The 21,408-nt window shown below is 60.3% G+C and overlaps 1 protein-coding gene across 1 annotated transcript in view; it reads left to right on the top strand.

Annotated features, from left to right (window-relative positions):
- The first annotated feature begins 7,094 nt into the window (after positions 1 to 7,094).
- The window catches only part of LOC111160287 (dynein axonemal heavy chain 17), a 95,261-nt gene continuing 80,947 nt past the window's right edge, over positions 7,095 to 21,408 (top strand). Inside the window, exons 1-13 of the mRNA XM_022523225.1 lie at positions 7,095 to 7,439; positions 8,435 to 8,628; positions 9,400 to 9,592; positions 9,835 to 9,934; positions 10,110 to 10,195; positions 10,392 to 10,517; positions 11,404 to 11,556; positions 11,663 to 11,749; positions 13,343 to 13,510; positions 13,801 to 13,917; positions 17,583 to 17,848; positions 17,990 to 18,185; positions 20,140 to 20,286. Of these exons, the coding sequence (XP_022378933.1) occupies positions 7,095 to 7,439; positions 8,435 to 8,628; positions 9,400 to 9,592; positions 9,835 to 9,934; positions 10,110 to 10,195; positions 10,392 to 10,517; positions 11,404 to 11,556; positions 11,663 to 11,749; positions 13,343 to 13,510; positions 13,801 to 13,917; positions 17,583 to 17,848; positions 17,990 to 18,185; positions 20,140 to 20,286 (2,178 nt within the window). The remainder of the gene's footprint in view (positions 7,440 to 8,434; positions 8,629 to 9,399; positions 9,593 to 9,834; positions 9,935 to 10,109; positions 10,196 to 10,391; positions 10,518 to 11,403; positions 11,557 to 11,662; positions 11,750 to 13,342; positions 13,511 to 13,800; positions 13,918 to 17,582; positions 17,849 to 17,989; positions 18,186 to 20,139; positions 20,287 to 21,408) is intronic.

Genomic DNA, 21,408 nt, shown 5'->3' with positions numbered 1-21,408 from the left:
GCATCTTCAGTACAAAAAGCCGGTTTTATTAAAGCAGGGGAACGGGCCGCGGCAGAGAGAGCTGCCCTCTGGGACTGTGAGGACCAAGGATTACATACCTCGGGGTTGGAAGAAATAAAGGTAAGGGGAGTTCCTAAAGGACTTTGATCGGCTGAAGACGACTCCCAGGGTCCTGGAGGCCTGTCTACCGCCCAGCTAAGGTGGTTTTTCTCTCTAGTGAAAGACAGTTAAAGCATGAAGACATCTGGGAGCTTCCCGGAGGGACATCATACCCTGTCTGGTGCAAGGGTTTGTCGACGGGCTGCAGGTTATTTTATCTGCATTTATCTGGTAATTTTATCTGCATTTCCTTCTGCCTTTGTTTCCCACGACGCTAGCAAAGAGGACAGAAAAGCCAAGGGAGTACTGAGATTTTTAAGCCCCTACTTCTTCAGGGACGGAGGCCAGGCTGAGGGAACCGGCCTTGGGGTTGACCAGAGGAGTCTGGAAAGGCGTCCTGGGGGAACGCAGGCTCCTCTCCCTGCAGGAGTCTAGGGCAGGCCCAGACCAGCCCTGTCGCCCTGGAACAGATGCCCTTGGGGTGGATTTCGAGACAGACAGGTGTGAGTCAAACCACAGGCAGGAAATTTCATTTCCAGACCTTTCCTGACTCATTACATTCAAAGCACATTTAATTTTGCAAACAAAGCCAAGAAGCCCTTCCAGCAGGGGCCCAGCTCCCAGGGCTGCGTGTGTCTCGCTCCCCTGAAATTCAGAGGTGAACTTGAACTCTCCCGCACGGCAAAACAGGTGATTTTCAGGGGAAAAGCCCAGAGCCTTACAGCCTCTGCCGTGGCTCTGACCCTCAGGGGCGACTCCCAGCACTTGATTTGCACCTTGGAGAACTCAGTTTTCCAGTTGAGATACCATAAACCAAGTCATCGAAGAGGAGTTCAACGTTTAAAAAAACAAACAAACACAAACGTCTCCAGAGAAAAGGGGTCTTTGTCCTCTTAAGACAGCAGTCTTTGATATTTCCCATTCTCTGGGGGATGCCGAGTTGGGGTGACTAGGGGACTCCAGAAGCCCAGCCTGTCCTTGAGTTCGTCCACCTCCTGAGCCTAGAGCGGGCTGATGGGACCTGACGGATGAGCCGCCAGGATGGAAGGAACGATCAGACGCTGGGCAGAGGCCTTGAGCCTGGCACCCGCCCCTCCTGGAAGAATCGCCAGGGACCTCCGAGGTCTGTCCCGTTAGGGAGATGGACGGTCAGCGATGAGCCAGCTGTGAGGGCTCTGGGATGAATGTGGCTGCAGACAGGGTAGGGGCAGCGAGACTCACCTCCCAGGGGTCCTGAGACCTCCTGGGGCCGGGACTCCCCACTCAGACCCTCGCTACAGCTTTTAAGACCTGGACATTTGGCCTTGATGCTGGGGTGGTGGGGCCAGGTGCCGTTAGTTCTGGAAGCTTCCCAGGTGATGCCACGGTGCGGTCACTGGAGAACCACGACGTGAGGTGACCGCTGCTCCTCAAGCCACCCACCGCTGGGGCTCGCGGAAGGGAAGGCGGGCTCTGCGGGGGCCAGGGGGTCCTCCTCAGGCGCGAGTGACCAGAAAGGATGCACAGGAGGGCTCCTTCGAATGATGTGACTCTAAACAGATTCCAAAATTGTACTCTAAATCAGGGGCTCTCACGCTCTGCTGTGCGGGAGCATCTCCTGGGGGCTCACTGCCGTAAGGACTGCTGGGTCCAGCCCCAGATTCCAGGCTCCCACCGCTCTGGGGGGCGGGCGCTGAGAACCTGCTCCCTAACTTGCTCCCGGGTGCCGCGGCCAACCCAGGGACCAGACTCCAAGAACCTCTGCTCCAAACCAAGATGAAGCTCGCAGGCGCTCAGCGGGGCTGAGCCCAGGGCCGGGCCCTGGAAGGGCTGGATGGCATTGTCCCCGGCCAGCCCCGATGAACACAGAGACGCTGGCGAGAGGACAGCGTGGGGGTCCCCGTGAGGACTCAAAGGTGTGCGGGACACCGAGATGTGGTGCGGAGACTCCAGGTGCACGACTTCCGTCTTGAATAAGCCCGTTGCCGTGCGTGAGACACAGCCGCCGCAAAACCGCCAGGTGGGGAACCAGGCCCCTGCCTGTGGTTCCCTTTTTGGACGACGCCGGGTGACCTCACCAACGGGCTGCTTGAGGGACCCGACTCTGCTCTCCGGAACCCTGACTCCACTCGTATGCCTCAAGGCAGCCAACGGAGAACCACCCCGCAGCCCCAGACACCCCACCTTTGGGCCCTACTAAAGGGAGAGCCCAGGTTCCCGCGCCCTCCATCCCCTGTGACCCTGCTGCGTGGCCCGGGCACTCCACACTCCCTCCAGGACTAGCAAGTGATGAACCTTGTCCCTCAAAGTGCCCTGATGCGGTCCAGCCAGAGCCACAGGGTTGGGGGTGGTGTCTTCTATCTGCAGCCCCGCGGATCGACTCTTCTGTTCCCCCAGCTCAGAACCCCTCACGAGGCCGTGACTCTCTTCTTGACCAAACTGAGGTCAGGTCCTGCTGAGCCTTCCCCTGGACAGGCTGAGTGTTGGGTCAGGTTCTAAGTCTGCCCAAGCCCGTCTAAGGAAGCATCCTGCTCAGTCCCTCCCCTCAGCCCCCTCGGTATCTGAGGACGGTGCTCATCCCCCACCGTGTTGTCCCAGTCCTTGGCTGCCGCTAGCTAGAACCCCCTTCCCCTGCGGCTGTCTTGCCTGTTTGGGTTGGTCTGGTTTCTTCTGCATCATAACAGCACGGATGAGTCGGTCTCTGGTCTTGCACTAGAGTCAGCTCTGTTTCTCTTGGGCCCACCCCCGTGAGGCATGTCTGCCATCTGCCTGCTTCCTCGGGGAGCACCCCACACCGCCCACGTCCCCTGGGGTGGGGAGAGGGAGACGAGGCTGTGCAGTGCTCACACTGACCCGCCCTGCTCCCAGCCAGGTCCGCTTGCAACCCACACCCTTCCGTGCTCCGCTGGGGCCTCAGCCCCAGGGCTTGCCAGGCAGAGAGCACAAAAGCTGGAGAAGGCGCACAGGCCTCCAGCGCCGAGCTTGCTGCGCTCGGTTTGGAAACCTCGCAGGCCCGAGACATCCCTCTGGCCATACTGTCCCCCCCACGAAGGAAGCAGAGTACCCTGCGGGGCCAGCCGGGGCGAACAAGGCTCTGCCCTCCCTTTCCGCCCAGCCCCGGGGCAAGGTCGTGTCTGGGCAGCAGGACAAAGGCTGACTGTCCTCCCTGTCCCCTCTGCCAGGAACCGGGCATGAGGACATGTCCGGGCCAGAGCAGAGAGAGGGAGGCTGTGGGGCGGGGAGGGCTGGCCCAGGCCTCCTGCTGTCGGCAAGTGTCCCCAGCAGGGGGAGATGGTCCTGCATTTGTGCATAGGGATGGGAGACAGTGCACAGGTTTTCCAAGTCATCGGAGCAGGGAGGACGTGCTCCCAGGGGCTGTAAGTAGAGGCTGGGCTTTACACGGCGCGGCCTGCGACTGTCAGGGTGAAGAAGGTGACGGAAGGGCCTGCCTCGCTGGTGGCCCTGCTGGAGGGGAGAGGATTGCCGTTGGCCTCCCTTGCTCTGCTCCAAGGGCACTTGCCAGCCCGGAAGGCCCGCTGTTCCCGCTGCAACGTGGACAGCGTGTCCATATCGAGAGCTGGTTGAGCCTCCTAGAAAATGGGTCCTCCTGTGTCTTCTGTGCGTAGGCAGGACCTCAGGTGTGACCCACCAGGAGCTCCAGGTCACCCACGGGTCCCTCCTTCACAGCAGGCACAGCGCCCACCCTGCAGCCCTAGGGCGGGGGTTCAAGGGCGAGGGGGCAGCTCCCTGAACCCCTTGCACATCCACGATTTCAGCAGGAGACATTTGATCTTTGTGTCTCAGGGACACAGACCCCAGGGACACACAATTGTATGGAAGCCAGACCGCCTAGCCCTGGATCTAGCGCTTTACACAAGCAATGGGTCCCCGAGGGAAGAAGGGCGCCGCGAATACTGGGTTGGATGAGGTTCAACAGAGCTCCTTGCAGCGGGACTTCTCAGAGCCTTTGTTCCCTCAGTGATACTTACAGAAGGCCTGCCAGGCCCCAGACACAGGGCCACGTGCTGCAAGGGCAGGGCTCATCCAGAGGGCTGGGTGATGGGAACTCCTGTGTCGACGGCTTCGGTGGCTCCGGGCGCCATACACGAGCTCCTTCCCTGATAGCTAATGATGTATATACCTGTTCATGTACTTACTGGCCATTTGTGAGACTTGGAGAAAAGTTGATCTATGCCCTTTGCCCATTTCGCATGATATTGTTTTTATTATTATTATTATTATTACTTTTAAAGATTTTATTTATTCAGAGAGAGAGCATGAGCGGGGGTGGGGGAAGGGCAGAGGGAGAGGGAGAAGCAGACTCCCCGCTGAGCAGGGAGCCTGGTGCGGGCTCGATCCCAGGACCCTGAGACCATGAGTCCTGACCTGAGCCAAAGGCAGATACTTAACCAACTGAGCCACCCAGGCGCCCCAGTGTTTCTATACTGGTCACAAGTTACATATGTATTCTGAGTACCAGTCCCTTATCAGATAGAAGATGTGAAAATACTTGCCCCCATTCTGTGGGTGGTCTCACTTTCTTTATAGTGCCCCTTGAAGCCCCCCAATTTTTAATTTCCATGGCACTTACCCATTATTTTCTTGATCTCGTGCTTTCCGTGTCCTCTCTTAAGAAACCACTGCTTTGGGGTGCCTGGGGGGCTCAGTCACTACGCATCTGCCTTCGGCTCGGGTCATGATCCCAGGGTCCTGGGATCAAGCCCCACATCGGGCTCTCTGCTCAGCGGGGGCCTGCTTCTCCCTCTCCCACTCCTCCTGCTTGTGCTCCCTCTCTCACTGTGTCTCTCTCTGTCAAGTAATAAATACAATCTTTAAAGAAAGTAAGAAAGAAACTGTTGCTTGCTCCAAGGTTGTGGAAATCTACTCGTAGGTCTTACTGGAAGGGTTTTCTGGTTGTGGCTCTCACAGGTCTTTGGTCCAGTTTTAGTTAATTTTTGTAGGTGGTATGAGGTAGGGGTGAGTGTGGGCATCCGCTTGTCCCAGCGCCATCTCTTGGAAAGCTGGACCGTCTTGGGACCCCCGTCTCACACCAGCTGCCCATAACTGTGGTGACTCCTGGGCCCTCCGTTCCGGTCCAGGGATCTGGACGTCCAGCCCCGCGCCAGCAGCTCTCCGTCCGGACTACTGCGGTTTGATAGGAGGTGTTGACTTGGGCAGCGCGAGCTCTCCAACCTCGTTCTTCTTCAAGATCGTTTTGGCTCTCCTTGGTCCCTCACGTTTCCTTGCGATAGGGAGGACCGGCATTCCCATTTCTGCAAGAAAGGTGGCTGGGATTTTGGCTGGGATTGCGCTGAATCTGGATCGGTCACAGATAAGTCTCAGGAGTGTTACCGTCTTAACCAGAGGAAGTCATCGGAGCTGTGAACGTGGGATGCCCTTTCACGCTCCCACATATTTAATTTCTTTCAGCGATGTTTCGTGGTCTTCAGCTTGTAAGTATCGCGCTTCCTTTTAAAATTTAATCCTAAGTAGGGCGCCTGGGTGGCTCAGTTGGTTAAGCGACTGCCTTCGGCTCAGGTCATGATCCTAGAGTCCCGGGACTGAGTCCCGCATCGGGCTCCCTGCTCGGCAGGGAGTCTGCTTCTCCCGCTGAACCTCTCTCCTCTAGTGTTCTCTCTCCCTCTCTCTCAAATAAATAAATAAAATATTTTTTAAAAAATAAAAATAAAAATAGAAAATAAACTTAAAATTTAATCTTAAGTATTTTATTCTTTCTGATGCTCGTATAAATGAAATTGTGAGCAGAATTGTTCTGATGTTATTGTAAGTGGAAATTGTTTTCTGAATTTCATTACCGGGTTGCAGCGAGTATGAGTGTGGGGTAAGTCAGGATGCATGTTAACGGCGTCTCCGTGCCTGTAAAGGGAAACAAAAAGATGTGTGATAACCAAGGTAATGAGAGGGGATGAAATAATAAAAATTGTATAAATCAGAAGCAGACGAGAAAGGAGAACTCGGTAAGATAATAAGACGTAAATCCCAGCATGTGTGGGTCACAGGGCCTGGAAGTGGACTGAACACTCCAGTTCAAAGGCAAAAAGATGGTTCAATTGAGTTTAAAAAATATTACAGTCGGGGGCATCTGGGTGGCTCCGTCGGTGAAGTGTCTGCCTTCGGCTCAGGTCGTGGTCCCAGGGTCCTGGATAGAGCCCCGCATCGGGCTCCCAGCTCAGCAGAGAATCTGCTTCTCCCTCTGCCTTCCCCCCCCGCCCCGTTCATGCTCACGGGCTCTGGCTCTCTCTCAAATAAATAAATAAAATCTTTGAAAATAATAATAATAAAAAAAAATTACAGTCTGAGAGCCTCCCCACTGCGGCGGGCCGTGGAGCCTTGCTTGTGTGCCGCAGCCCACAGGTCCCTCAGGTCCCGAGGGGAAGGTTCTAGAAGTCCCAGGTGCTGAGAGGACAGTTGACAGTTGGAGCCCCTCCAGGAAAGGGAGCCATTTTCCTTTCTGGTCTGGGAAGGAGCTGCCTGTCCGTTGGCCCTGCTGACGACTGGAACAGCGTCTACCAGCGGGTGAGCCTTTCCCTGTGGGACGGGAGCTCCTTCTGGGCTCTGCCCGTACCCGGGGGGTGTGCGCCGCCTTCCCCAGGACCCTTCAACCTGACGCTGCTCTTGTCTGGCCTCTCCCCACGCCTCACCCGCGGACCCCCTGGCTGCGACCGTCTCCTGGCCTCCCTTCTCCCCAGCGCCCCCCCCCTTTCCCCGCTCTTAACTTCCCGGTCACCTCTCACGCGAGCGCACGCCACCGCCGTGCGGCCCTCGCCCCGGGGCCACGACGGTCCAGCCAGGGCAGACAGCCAGGACCCCCGTGTCCCTCCCCGCCCCCAGCCCACGCCCAGCGGAAGAGCAGCCATTCGAAGGGGGCCCCGTCGCCTGGCGTGGTCGGGTCAGAGGCTTCGAGCGGCTCCGGAGACGGCGGGGAGTGAGCCCCCCGCGCCGCGCTGTGTCAGCGTCTCTGGGCGCCGGGCGGCTGACCGCGCCGTACGGCCACGATGACTATCGCGCCGGACGTCAGGCTGGAGTACTTGGAGGGCATCGCGTCCCTCACTCTGAAGTTCAAGCCGGACAGGTGGGACAAGCTGATCGGGGCCGAGGAGAACACGGCCTTATTCACGGAGTTCTTCGAGAAGCCGGACGTCCTGGTTCTGGTGCTGACGCTCAGTCCCGCCGGCATGATCGTCCCCTGCCTGGGCTTCCCCGCCTCGCTCAAGTCCAAGGGGGTCTACTTCATCAAGAAGGGACGGGAGAACATCAGCAAGAACACCTACAAGGACCGGCTCATCTACGGGGACATAAGCCCCGCGCCCGTGGAACAGCTGATCGCCATCGTGGAGGAGGTGGGTGCCCGGGGGGCGGCCGCGCTGGGGAGCCATCTCTGTTCCTCGCCCTGTCGGTGAGTGGCCTAGAGCCCTGCAGCCCACGGGCCGGCAGCGCTGGGCTCCCTGGGAGCGGGTCAGAGGCCCTGGTGTGCAAACACACCGCATTCGAACGGACCTGCGGGCGATGCTGTGCCCCCGAGGGCTGAGAGGCCCCAGCCAGCACTGAGACTAAGCACGGTCTCCTTAGGAGCTCAGGGTGCCCCGGGCACAGCCCCTGCCCACAGCGTCAGAGGGTGGGGGTTGCTCAGTCACGGTAGATGGGTTCCCCAGCTCTGAGACTTCGAGTGAGGACTCAGGCCAGCCTGCCCTCGCATTGGGAAGAGGAGCCTGGCCAGCCTGGAGCGGGAGTGCTCGGGCATCCATGTGAGTCTGCTGGAGCTGCCGCGACTAGGGACCACAGTCCTGGGGGTGGAGGTCCCAGACCCAAGCAAGGGCAGGGTCCATTCCTTCTGTAGCCTTTCTCCTGGGCTTGTAGACGCTGTCTCCTCCCCACGTCCTCACCTGGTTGTCCCTCTGTCTGTGTCCACACCTCTCCTTATAAGGACACCGGTCACATGGGGTTTGGGCCCATCCAAGGGACTTCATTTTAACTTAGTCCCCTCTTGAAAGGCTTATCTCCAAAGACAGCCACAGCCAGAGCGGCTGGGGTTGGGGCTTCAACGTGCAAACCTGGGGGGCCCGGCTTGGCCCCTATCAGCCGTCCAAGGCAGCAACGGGCCATCCGCTTTCAGCAAGCCCTGTGAGCCACTGCTCGGAGACCTGGGGCTCCCTTCTCAGAGGTGCTTTGCTGCTGGGCCATCGCCCTGCGTCTGCACGCCCCTCCTGGCCACGCCTCCTTCTGGTGTGGACTCAGTTTCTCCGGGAAGGCTCCAGGCACCGAGGGCTCCGCGTTCCTCCTGGGAGCCACCGGGTCGGAGGAGGCCTGGGCGTGCGTAAGGAGCCCTTCCTTCCAGGTGCTCTACTCTCTGTTAAACCAAAGCGAAAACTTGAGCGGTTGGCCCCGGGTGGTCTCGGAAGACATCGTGAAGCAAGTCCACAAGCTGAAGAACGAGATGTTTGTGATGGGGGGCAAGATCAAAGGGAAGACCCTGCTGCCCATCCCCGAGCACCTGGGGAGTCTGGACGGCACGCTGGAGTCCATGGAGAGGTAGGCAGCCCAGCCCGGGCTCCTGACTGGCTGGAAGAGTTGCTGACCCGTGACCCCCAGGGAGGAAACACAAGAGGGCAGACGGTACTGTGAGGTTTGGCTGAGTCTGAGGTCAAAGGCACGCGGGCAGGACAGGTGGGGCTACTGGAGCCCCTCCCCCATCGTGTGTGGTGGGTACCAGTCCGGGTGTCACACGCCCTGCAGACGGTGTCACACAGCCAGGAAGGGGGTATCCAGATTTAGGTCGTGGGTACTGAGGGGCACTGAGGGGTGCAGAAGGGGTTTTCAGCAGGTAGAGACCGTGAATCTAAGTAGTAGCGGTGCCATCCCGGAGGCCCCGGGACGCACAAGGACTCCGCACCCCCTCGCACCTGCCCGACCTCTGTTTGCAGCTGGCTGGAGTGTGGGGCTCTTGGAGCGGCTGCCCGGTGGCAGTGTGTTCCGTGTACACACATCAGGGGGTGACGGCCCCTGGGGGGCTCACTATGCAGGCAGGTCCTTCGCTGGGAATGGTCTGTGCACCCCCCCTCATGTGCCTGTGTGACCCCAGTAAGGACGGCCGGGAGAGCCACTGTGGACGTGGGCTTCGTGCCACACTTGGCCTCCCTGAGCTGGATCTAGGCACTTCTCCAGCCTCGCCGGGGTGGCTGTGAGCAGCGTGGGACGGGGGCGAGACGGGGCCCGCTGTCCCAAGGGCCACTGGGGAGGGCAGCGCTGGCAGAACCCATCCCTGCGGCTGGGAGAGCGTCCTGCCTCTCACCTGCCATGCAGGATCCCCTCTGCTCTGGACAACTCGCTACTGCACGCCATCGAAACCATCATCATCGACTGGTCGCACCAGATCCGGGACGTGCTGAGCAAGGACTCGGCCCAGCCCCTGCTGGACGGCCTCCACCCCCTGCCCCGAGTGGAGTTTGAGTTCTGGGACGCTCGGCTGATGAATCTCAAATACATCCACGAGCAGGTGACCGTCCCCCCACCCCGCGGCAGTGACCCGGCCTCCGTGACTCGGCAGCCAAGGGCCCACATGCCGGCCAGGCTGATTCCTAAGCCGTGCACCCCTCTGCGCGGGCCCCCAGGACCCCCGAGGGGACCCGGAGAACCCGTGCGGAAGTCCTGGGCTCCAGCAGCCGCGGGGTCAGGTGCCCTTAGCGTGGGGTCTCCGAGTCCCTCTGGAGAGGCTCACGTTCCTGTTCTCTCTGTCAGCTGAACAGGCCCAAAGTGAACAAAATAGTTGAAATCCTGGAAAAAGCCAGGAGCTGCTACTGGCCAGCCCTGCAAAACGTGTACATGAACGTCATGGACGGTGAGTGGGGGAAGCGGCGGGAGCCTTCGGCGGGGGGCCGGGGCCCCTGCCCACACGCGGCTTCCTCCGGGGAAGGTCCTGGGTCTTGAGGGAGCCGGTGTCCATGCACACAGGGCCACTCGGCCCCATCTCTGACCGCTGGAGGTACGCGAGCCCTGGTCCTTGTTCCGTGCAGGCCTGAAGGAGGCCAGCGACATTGTTCTGCACCTGAAGCCTCTGCGGCTGCTGCTGGAGGAGACGGAGCAGGCCGACTTCACGACGGTGCGCCGGCCGGAGGACGGCCACTCGCAGGGGCTTGTCTGGCGTCTTAGGGGCGCGGGGGCTGTGGGCTTCCTGGCCGGGAGGGGCTGCATGGTCCTGGGGACTGCCTCCTCCTTCCCCTCTGGGGACCCTCCCGCCCCCCGCCGACCCGGAGCCGCAGGGGGCGGAGAGTGCACGCCCGCCCGTCTCTCCGCAGCTCCCGACCTTCATCGTGAAGGTTCTCTACACCATCTGCTTCATCTGGGCCACGTCCGAGTACTACAACACGCCCTCCAGGGTCATCGTCCTCCTGCAGGAGTTCTGCAACCAAGTCATGGAGATGGTAACCCCGCCCACCACGCCGCCCTCTCCTCCCGGCGGGCGCCTCTCCCTTTCTGCTCGGCTTCCCCCCTGCCTGCGTTCCTGGGCAGTTTTTGGTTTATTTGTTTAAGATTTATTTTATTTATTTGGGGGGAGAGAGAGAGGGAGAGAGAGCAAGCGAGCGCACGTGCTCGTGAGCAGGGGGAGAAGCGGAGGGACAGAAAGACCAAGCAACCCACCGAGCGCAGAACCCGGCGCGGGACTCCATTCGAGGACTCTCACCCAACAATGGCATGCAGGCGCCCCTCCTGGGCAGTTTAAAAACAGGCAAAGACTTGCCCCCCAGGGCTACAGACGGGGCAGTGTCAGCCCAATCGGCCCCGCCCTGGGAGGGAGAAGGAAAGGACTCGGCCAGGGTGGTGGGGTTTATCTGCGGCGACACCGAGCTGCCTCCTGTCTCCCGCAGCACAGACTCCCTGTCCTCCTCCCTTTTCACAAGCACCCGCCTTCGCCAGCCGCGAGTGTCTGAGTGTGCACTGCCTGCGTGTGTGGAAATGGTGCCTGCTACCCGGGAAGGCACGGGGGGCAGGATCCTGGCGCCCCAGGCAGGACTGGATTTCCCGGGCTGGGGGGGCTCCAGTCATCTGGGACCAGAATCTGTCTCTGCTGCAGCCGTAGCGGGGGGCTGTGGGGCCAGGCAGGGAGGCAGCCCAGCCTCCTGGGAACAGCCCGGCAGCCGGTGGACCGGTCGGGACGTGGACCTCAGGGACAGCTGACGTGTCCGAAGGAGTGGACCGTGGGCCCTGGGTCGGGCTGTTCGTAGTCTGCTGAGCAGCCTGCCGGCGGCCAGCCTAAACATCACCCCAGAGGGCTCGTGTAGACCCCGCGATGTCTTCTTCTCTGCCCAGACACGCACTTTCCTGAGCCCAGAAGAGGTTCTGAAAGGCTTGCAGGGAGAGACGGAGGAGGTTCTGGGCAACATCTCTCTGTCCGTGAGCGTTCTGAAGGAACTCTACCGCACCTACGACTTCTGCTGCGCAAACATGAAGCTTTTCTTTAAGGTCAGGCCTGGTTTCAGAGCAAGTTCAAGGACACGTGGGCGCCGGTCCTGCGGGCGACTGCGGGAAAGTTTGAGGCCCACACAGCCTCCTCCTGTCTCTCTTGTAGGACAAGAAGCCGGTGCCCTGGGAATTCCCTTCTTCTCTGGCATTTTCCAGGATGAATGACTTCTTCCGTCGCATCCAGACCATTGAGGTAAAGGCGAAGTGTGGTTCAGGCAGACCTCAGCAGAGCTGCGTCTCCCGTCCGTCTCCCGTCCATGTCCCACGCCCTCTTCTCCCGGTTGGGAGAATGAAATCCACACCCGAGCGTCTGTGTTGTGGGGAAACTGAGTCAGGGGCCGGCCTCCTCCATGCCTGGAGTCATCAGCGAAGAACAAAAGTGGCCCGTCTGGGGAAGCTTCTCCCCCGACCCATGCCTTGTTGATGATGAATTACACGGGCATCGCCAGGAAGCTGGGTGGCCACGGGCGAGGGTTCGAGGGCTCGGTTAGGACAAGTGCGGGCGGGGGTGGGGGGGCAGGACCCTGCTGAAGGACTGTCAGATACATGGATGGACACAGAGCAAATGAACATGTTTAACTGGTTCAAGACGACGGCTGAGGAGCCGGGGAGGCGCCGTGGCATAAACGCGTGGGCAGGATGAGAGAATTTTGCTTTTTGTTTGTGAGCTTCCGTTTGGTTGTTTAACCTTTGCACACAGACTACTCACACCGTTGGAAGGGGAAAATCACCCCGGAATCCTGGAGCACTGGTTTTTCCCGTGGTCTCAGCCCTCTGCAGTGGCTTTGGGCGGGCCTGGCTGGTCTCCACAGCCGTGGGCAGGTGGACCAGGCCCACTTAGGACTGCAAATTCGCATCACAGCATTCCTCGAGCCCGGAGTTCCCAGGTCCTGAGTCAGGGCGAGCTGGGAAAGGAGGTCGCCCAACTGTCCCCTCCCTCCTCCAGCAGCATGACCCCGAGCTCAGGGCGTGCGACCCTGCGGCTGCTTCTCATTGGGTCTGCTCTGGTGACGGCACTTGGGGACGACGGCCCCCGGCCCAGCGCTGGCTGAGGGGCGTGGTGTGAGCACCACGCGAGCATCGCATGTGGGGTCTCCAGGGAGCCTTGGGGATCCAGATTGGGAAACGGGAGCCTCACACAGACGCGGGGGGTAATGCATGAGGGCACCGGGTGTGATGAAACGCCAGAGGAGGAGCGCGGAGGGTTCCGGAAAGGAAAGCACCGCCGGGGGCCCAGATAGCAGGAGACGTTTCCAGGAGGAGACGAGGCGAAAGCCCCAGGTCGGAGGAAGTAGGACTTGGAGGCGCCTCTGTCAGGTGTCCCCTGCGGGAGGGGGGACCCTTTCCGATCACCGCCGGGGCCGGGTCTGGGTGCCGAGGGCCTTCCAGGAAGCAGAGGATTTGGCGCTGAGTCCGACACGAGGAACCTCTCGCGATTCCGACGGCTTCGCGCCACAGCTGAGGACCGGGGGGCCCCAGGAGAGTGGGTCTGTGTAGAGCGGGCTTTCGGCCAGAGCGGGGTCCGGACGAGAGCCCCACCTCGTCTCCCCCTTCTCCGTGTTCACAGCTTGGAGAAGACTCACGAGGCCCCCGCTTCCGTCCCCTCGCTGTTCCAGAAAGGACTTTAGAGGACAGAAGTAAACAGGGTGTCCCCCCCGCCCACCTTGCTGCCAGGTGGCCCGGGTCGGAGACCCGTTCTCGCTCCCTGGCTCCTCCCCGCTGGGGGCATTGACTGACCTGCCGGGTTGAGTTAAGAAGATTCCTGGGTTACTTTTCCCTCCACCAGGATCTTTATAAAATAGCTATTGAGTTTCTGAAGCTGGAGAAGATCGAGCTCGGGGGCGTGAGGGGGAGCATCCTCAGCAGCATGGTCACGCAGATTTACGACGAGGTCTTTGAGCTGGTGAAGGTGTTTGCCGAATGCAAATATGACCCCTTGGACCCTGGAGATTCGGTAAGTCGGGGGTGGGGAGGAGGCTTGGCTGGACCCATGTCAGATGACCCAGGAGTGGGGAGACACGTGGAGGGAGTGTGGGTCACGTTCTGAAGATGTCCCCGAAACCAGCTGCCCGTGGGGGGGGTCCCCATGACCGTGAACACCCTCAGACGGAGCCCCGAAACCTGCCGGTGGGGGCTGCGGTGGGGGAGGGTCCGAGAGAGCACTCCACCCCCGGCTTTGCGTGCTGACCACCAGGCAAAACAAACAAACAAAAAACTGGTTACTGGTTTTAATTCACTTTCAAGAGTTTCGACGAAGATTACGCGGATTTTGAGACCAAAATTCAAGACCTGGACAGGCGGCTGGCCACGATCTTCTGCCAGGCGTTTGACGACTGCAGCTCTATCGAGTCCGGTGCGAAGGTCGGTGTGGGCCGGGGCCTGCAGGCTGCGAGCCGTCATCCGGGGGCCACCCAGGGCGGACTGGGCGGTGCGGCCATCGTGCGGAGCTCCCGCTGGGTTCGGTGGCCGCCTCGTAGAGTCAGGAAAGGGAATGAGGGTGAGGGGACAGTGGCTTCACTGCTCCTCACTAGTACAGGTGTCTGCTCGTTCTCACTCATTGCTCCCCTGCTGGAAGGGACCAAAGGTCAGAGGCAAAGCTGCCATGAAACACACAGCCCAGACCCTCTTTGACCTGCTGTGTTGCGTCTGCACCCTCTTTGGCACGTGAGACCCCGCAAGCCGCCCGACACCCTTACTGGGGAGCCGCCTCTGGGTGGCCAGGGCTGGCCAGGACTCGTCACCCTTCGTGGGTGCTTTTCTATACTGTCCCAAGTTGCGCGTGTAAAGCATGCAGCACTTTTACTGAGAAAAAGGAAACGATGTTATAGAAGAGATTGTTAAAAAGAGATGGTCAGAACGCACTAGAACTCCTGGAGACCATCAGCTCAAGAGAGAAACACAAATGCCAATACACGAGTACGTGGGAGTTTGACCTTGTGAGCCCTTGGGAAAGCAGCAGCAAGGCGGCAACTGCCACCAGCCGAGCTGTTAGACCGTGAGCAGCTGGGCAGGCCGCTGTGCTGCAGTCCCCACCGCTCCATACTGTCCCAGCCCCGCCCTTCTTCCTGCATTTCTCTGGCCTGCCTTGCCCCGGACAAACCACCGAGGGGGGAATCCCTGGAGACGGATCTACAGGTCATCTGGAGAACAGGGACGGAGCATTTAAATGAGTGACTATATGTATGTACGTGAGTGGCTTTTGTCTATCTGCCTAGTGTTACGCGTGATTTCCGACCAGGTCGCTCAGTAGGTCTGAGCTGCCTCGTCCCTTCGCTTGGCAAAGCCTCGTTGCTGCCAACAGTTTGGTGCCCGCAGGAGACACCCCATAATTATTACAGGACCTTAGGTCCCACGCCGTGTGCTAAACTCGTTACCTGCGTTATCCATCCCATTTTTGCCAGCTTGGACAAGTCAAGATGCCTGCCCAGGGCCACACAGTCAGCCGGTTAGTAGGGGAGCCAGGACCCAAGACCATCCCCGAGTTGGCCAGATGGGAAGGCAGTGGGCATGGCCTGGGCAGCTCAGAGTACTGGCTGTCTTTCTGGATCTCCCCAACACAGATGCCAGGACAGTCTTTTGTTTTTTAGATGTCGTTTTTTAAAATGCAAATGGAAGGGAACTTGAGAGTCTGCCTTGTAAGGAGCAATTGGGTTTGAGATAGTGTTGGCGCTCCCAGCGGAGCATCAGTGAGTGAAAACCCACACCGCACCTCAACGCCGTTCCCTCCTCTGGAAGGCCCCTCCCCACAAGCAGCTGCGCCTGGCCACCTCACAAGCAGGCGAGGCCTCCCCCATCCACGCCTACCTGCCGGCCCTCCCCTCCCCAGGTGTGTATCGATCTCTCCGTGTCCGTTGTCTTCCCGACTAGATTATCAACTCCCTGGGGACAGGCACTTGATTTGGACACACAGTAGGTGCTTCCGAGCTTTCCCCGTGGAGGGAACTGACTCCAGCCGTGGGAGAGGGAAGTTGTACTGGGGTCACAGGGCTCCAAGTCTGCCCGTGTGGAAGGTCCCCGAACACAGGTTTCTAGCCAGGCCTGTAACCTGGAAAGACCCCCCACCTCCCCGCTGTGATGGGGTCTCCGAAACTCAAAGATCGCATGGGAGCTCGCCGAGGGCGGGCAAGCTGGGCAGATAGCCTGCCCCATCTCCTGTAAGGGGGTAAAGCGGGGAGCGGAGGAGGCAGCACCCCCACACTCCCCACCCGTGGGCTCAACTTGGTGCTGTTGTCTAGTCCAGGCCAAGGATCTGGGCTGTGGGGGCCAAACAAACAAGCCTGTTGCCTTTGTGATCAGGGGTCAGGGCAGCACTCCGAGGGGTGGGGTGGCTGGGAGGAAGCCCCCCCGACCCCCAGGCACCCGCAGGACCATGCCCCACGCCCCATCCACCAGGAGCTAAGCCTGCACCTCGGCCTTCCCAGGGAGCTCATCCCCCCTCCTATTACTGGCCTCAATCAGGCTTCCAAGTGTGCGACTCTCCCTCCTGGACCCGGGCGTGTTTCCTCTCCCACTTGACACAACCCCGTGCCCTAATGAGGACGGGCCCTGGGGCTCCCTCCCTCCTAGCGCCGCCTCCGTTCCCTGCAAGTTCCCCAGCTGCCCCCATGGGCTTCTCAGTGTCAGGAATTCACGCGCAGCCAGGAAAGTTCTAGAGCAATTTTCCGCATGGTCTCCTGGTGGAAAATAAAATTAGCTTCGTCCCAGGAGCCAGAAGCCAAAAACTATGTAGACGTGAAAAAGAGACGGGAGGGGAGCCGGTGACAAAACGTCGGGAGGGTCACAAACCCGCAAGATGCACATTTTCTCGCAGGAGCACAGGTCGCTTTTGCAGGAAGTGGCACCAGCGACCCCAAGCGTCCCCCAGACCCCTGCGGGGAGCTGAGAGCGTCTGGGTTCGGTTTCTCCCAGCATCTAGCTGCCCTGCCTGGCTTTTGGGGACCTGCAGATCTCTCGTCTTTTTCTGCAGCCATGTCTCCCTCTTGCCCGAAAAGGCCATTTTGGGGACACCGTCCTAGTCTTCACACCAAAAACGGGGGCAAATTCCTACACAGGGTCCGGTGCCCTTGGGCACTCAGGGCTGGGTGACTGTGTGGTCTGAGCGCCACTGACTCCCGTTGGCCTCGAGGGCGGCTCTCCTGGCCCGGGTCTGGCTGACCTCGGACTGGCCGTGGAGCTTCCAGAACTCTCTTTCTTCAGGTTCTAGGAAGACCCCGTCCCCACCCCGTCAGGCCCAGCCCAGGGCCTGCACTGCCCCTTGGCTCCTCCACGCCCTGACCTGGGGTGGTGATCTTTTAGGAAATTCTCCACCTGATCACAGCCCCACCGAACGGAAACACCCTGATAAAGTAGCTTCCTCCTTGTACTCAGCTTCTCATTTTGCAAACAACTGCCCCTGTCTAGCAGACCTAGACGGTGACGGTGGTGAACCCGCTATCTGGAGAGGTTCTCGGCACAGCTACTGCTTTCAGAACTGTGCCGGGACGCCTCCTGGACTAATCCAGGTCAGCGGCAACCCGCTGGCATGTCCACAGGCCCAGCCTTTCCTCTCCCGGAAAGGACACATGACCGGGCACGCGGGCTGTCCCTGTTCCTCTGGGACTCTGGGAACCTGGGCTCAAATCCCCAGGGTCATGGCCTCTACACGTCCCCAGGCTCCGTCTGGGACTGCCTCGGGTCCCCAGGGGCCACGTTTCCAGCTTCCCACCCTCGGCCTCCAAGCTCATTTCCTGGGTCCCCACCCCGACGCCCCCCTCCACCCGGTCAGCCTGGCCTCTCCTGGGCCTGCAGTGTTTCCAGACCTCAGACCTACTTCGTGGTGTTGGCGGGCAGCCACGTACCTGGGGCCTCAGCAGACACCAATGTGAAAAATCACAGAGGCCTAGACGTTCTCTGTCCCGATGGGGCAGGTGTTCTCGTGCCTGAAGTCTGGCCTCGCGCCTTGTGCCGGCCACCGCGAGGTGGGGGCGATGCCGGGGCCGGGGCCGGGGGCGGGGACCCGGGCGACGTGTGTCTCTCGGTCACCCCAGCTCCTGCACATGTGCGGCGGCCTCCTGGAGCGGCCCCTGATCCTTGCGGAGGTCGTGCCCAGGTACTCGGTCATGCTGGAGCTGTTTGACGCCGAACTGGACAGCAGCAAGACCTTGTACGATGCGCAGCTCGCGGCCTCTGCGGATGGGCACATCCCCCCGATCCACAAGAACATGCCCCCCGTGGCCGGGCAGCTCAAGTGGAGCCTGGAGCTGCAGGGGAGGCTGGAGGCGCCCAGGCGGGACCTGAAGCACGTAGAGCACCCGTGAGTCGGGGCGCTGGCCGCGGGGCCCCCGTGGGCATCGCGCCTCCGTGCCTGTGGGGGAGGGGAGGGGCTCTCCCGGCGTCCCGGGAGCCGGCAGGACGCTGAAGGGGCCCCCTCACCACCCCATCTGGCCGACGGCAGGGTCATGTCCAGCTCGGAGGCCAAGCTCATCTATGAGAAGTACGACGAGATGATGGGGCTGCTGCGGGCCCACCGCGAGAAGACCTACCAGCAGTGGGTGGCCGGCGTGGACCAGGACTGCCACTTCAACCTGGGCCAGCCCCTGATACAGCGGGACCCCGTCACCAGCCTCATCCAGGTCAACTTCAGCAAAGAGGTGGGTGCTGTCCCGCCACGGGGCGCAGAAGGCGTCCGTGTCAGAGGCCCCGCGGGGACCAGGGCCCCTCAGCAGGTGGGGGTGGGAGGAGCCCCACCCTGCGGGTGCCACCGAGCCTGGGGCCCCTTCTCTGGAAGCACAGACTTGTGGCGGCTGATGCCGGGGACACAGTTAGCTGAAGTTTTATTCCTTAAGGATCAGAGCGTGTCCGGGATATATTTAAGATATGAGACAGGATAGTAGCGTTGCGGAGAGCGGCTTCAGTGACAACACTCCCTCAAAGCTTGTCCGCCTTTCATGGGCTCCCAAGAGGAAACGTCAGTTTGAAGACGGACAGAAACACACAGAGGGAGGTCTTGGCGGGATCTGAACAATGGGCCTTAGGTTACGCCAGGCCAGGTGGAGAGAACGTGCGCGTGAGCCGCGGGACCTGTGTCCCAGGGCTGAAACCTGGGTGGTGAGCCGAGCCCCAGAGACCGCGGTGGGGTGGCCCGGATTCCTGCAAGGAGGCCTCTGTCCTGCTCCGATCCCCAGCGGTGACATCAGGGAGGCCGATGTGAGGTTCCTTTGAAACCTCCTCTTCCACACAAATTCATTCTTTTTATTTTTTTCTTAATTTATTTTTTTTAAGATTTTTATTTTATTTATTTGACAGACATCACAAATAGGCAGAGAGGCAGGCAGAGAGAGAGGGAAGCAGGCTCCCCGCTGAGCAGAGAGCCCGATGCGAGGCTTGATCCCAGGACCCTGGGATCATGACCTGAGCCGAAGGCAGAGGCTTTAACCCATTGAGCCACCCAGGCGCCCCAAATTTCATTCTTTTTAAAGATCAACAAATATTTACTGAGCACCTACGTCGGCTATGCGCTTAGGATAAATTAGTGAACCAGACAGACAAAGGTCTCTGTCCTCATGGAGCTTACCTCTTACTGGGGGAGGAGGGTGGGGAGAAAGAGAGAGAGAGAGGAAGGGAGGGAGAGAGGGAGAGGGAGCAGGGGAGAGGTGGGAGGGGGTATAAATTAGTGTGTAAGCAGCGGGAGGCAATGCCGGGGGAGGTAGTGGCGAGTGGGGCAGGTGGAAGGGGCTTCAGCAGAGCTGGAGGACGGGGCACAGGCTGGAGTTTCGGAGGTTGGCAGGAGAAGAGGTGAAGGAGGGGGGGGTGGGGGAAGGAGGGCGGAGGGCGGGGCACTGAGAGCACCCAGGGCCACGGAGGGGACTCGCATTTCCATTCTTAGTGACGTGGCTGCCATGGCAAGTTTTGGAGCAGAGGTGAGCCCTGATGTGGTCTGTGTCTGTCCAGTCCCCTCCAGGTGCTGGGCGGGGGTTGGGCAGGTGTAGGCGTGGGAAGACCAGTTAGGAGCCTTTTGCCATAATCCACAAGACAGACCATGAGAAGGTGGTGGCCCGGACCAGCATGGCCGCAACCAGGGTGTGAGGGGCGACTGGATGTTGCTCATAGAGCCCGTGAGATTGTGAGACTGTGGCTGGGCTGGAAATAGAGTCATTGAGGAGGACAGGACTAGCCCCAGCATTTCGGGGCTGGACTGCTGGGGGACGGAACTGCCACCAGCCAGAGGAGACAAGCAGAGCCGGCTCGTCCCAGAGACGGGGCCACGGCGGGCTGAGCCGTCAGCTGGACATCCGAAGGGAGACACTGAGTGGGCAGGTGGATACCGGAGCCCGAGAGCAGGAGAGAGGTCTGGGCTGGGGGAGGTCACTGAGCTGGGAACAGACACAGATGGATGACACCCTGGGACATGCGGGCGTGCACATCTCCAGAGCGTCCGGCGAGCCCGACGGGGGTGACCGGGAGAGTCTGGTGTCCTGAATGCCAACAGGAGAGCACGCGCCCGGGACGGGGAGCGACCGGGGAGTGACCTTCCCTTGTGTTGCTGAGTGCCAGACCCCTGGGGCGACGCCCTGACCTCTTCCGTGACCTTCGTTGGCCTGACAGCTGGTGGCAGTCCTGAGAGAGGTCAAGTACTTGGGCTTCCAGCAGCAGAAGGAGATCCCAAGCAGCGCTGAGAGTCTGTTCTCGCAGCGTGAGACCTTCCGGAAGTTTGTGGGCAACTTGGAGCTCATCGTTGGCTGGTACAATGAGGTGAGCTGAGGCAGTTTCATTTCGTTTTATTTGCCCAGTTTGGGGTTTTGTTTAGAAAAAACGCGGGTGTAGGATCCCCCAAGGGCAACAGAGAAAGTGAGCACGTTTTCTGTGTGGGGACGAGGTTCGAGCCCCCCGGGGGCAGCGGTGATGGTGACGGACGCTTCCTCCGGGCTTCGGCTCCTGTTCTGGCTCCTCAACTGCTCCGAGGGGCTTTACCGTCCAAGCTGTATCTGCTCTGGGTCACATCAGAGTCGTCCCATTACATCCAGTAACGTGTGGCGGGTGGGCATCTCCCGGGATCGGCCGGGGTGACAGGTATGCCAGCGGCACGCGGCGGGGAGGTGCGTGGAGAGGTGCGTGGAGAGGCGTGGAGAGCTGCCCACTGAGGTACGCTAGATCGGGGCCCGGGGAGGCGTGGACTCGGGCCACCGCGGGCCGTGGCAGGCACCTCCACCCCGCCGCCTGCAGATCCCTCCTCTGCCGTCGGGGCCCTGGGACCTTCACTCCCGCCCAAGCCACAGCGGGTTAGGATGGATGTGGCTCTGTGTGACTTTCCTGGGGCTGCTGCCACCATCAACCACAGACTGCGTGGCTTCCGACGGCCCACGTTTGCCGTCTCCCGGTTCCGGAGGTCAGAAGTCCGAGATCTGTTTCCTTCTGCTAAAATCAAAGTGTCGGCTGAGCCCCTTCCTCCCGGAGGCTCCAGTGGGCTCCTCTGCGTCCTTGCCCTTCCCACCTCCTTAAGGTCACTGCCTTCCCCACTCCACCTTCAGAGGACACCCCCTTCCCGCCTCTGCCTCCTTCTTCCCCTCTACCTTCTCCACTCCCTCTTCTAAGGACCTTGTGATTGCATTGCCCACCCCCCACCACCATAACCCCTGGATAACCCAGGGTGACCTCCCAGTGCTAAGGTCTTTAACTGAATCACACCCGAAAATTCTCTTCTGCACGGCCACAGATCCAGGGATTTAGGATGTGGATGTCTCTCGGGAGCCAATGGACCCCCCTGCAGACCCCCCCAATCCGGGAAGGGACCCATAGGATTCCCTCTCTTTGGATCCCTGGGAATTTGGAGGACCAGCCTCTTCACATGGGCGTCCTGGGGAAGCAGGACGTTAC

Source organism: Enhydra lutris, unplaced genomic scaffold, assembly GCF_002288905.1.
Source record: "Enhydra lutris kenyoni isolate GAN:26980312 unplaced genomic scaffold, ASM228890v2 scaffoldscaffold75, whole genome shotgun sequence".
Lineage (NCBI taxonomy): Eukaryota > Metazoa > Chordata > Mammalia > Carnivora > Mustelidae > Enhydra > Enhydra lutris.
Note: the sequence above shows the minus strand (reverse complement) of the source record. Positions and strands in the feature narration are given on the sequence as shown.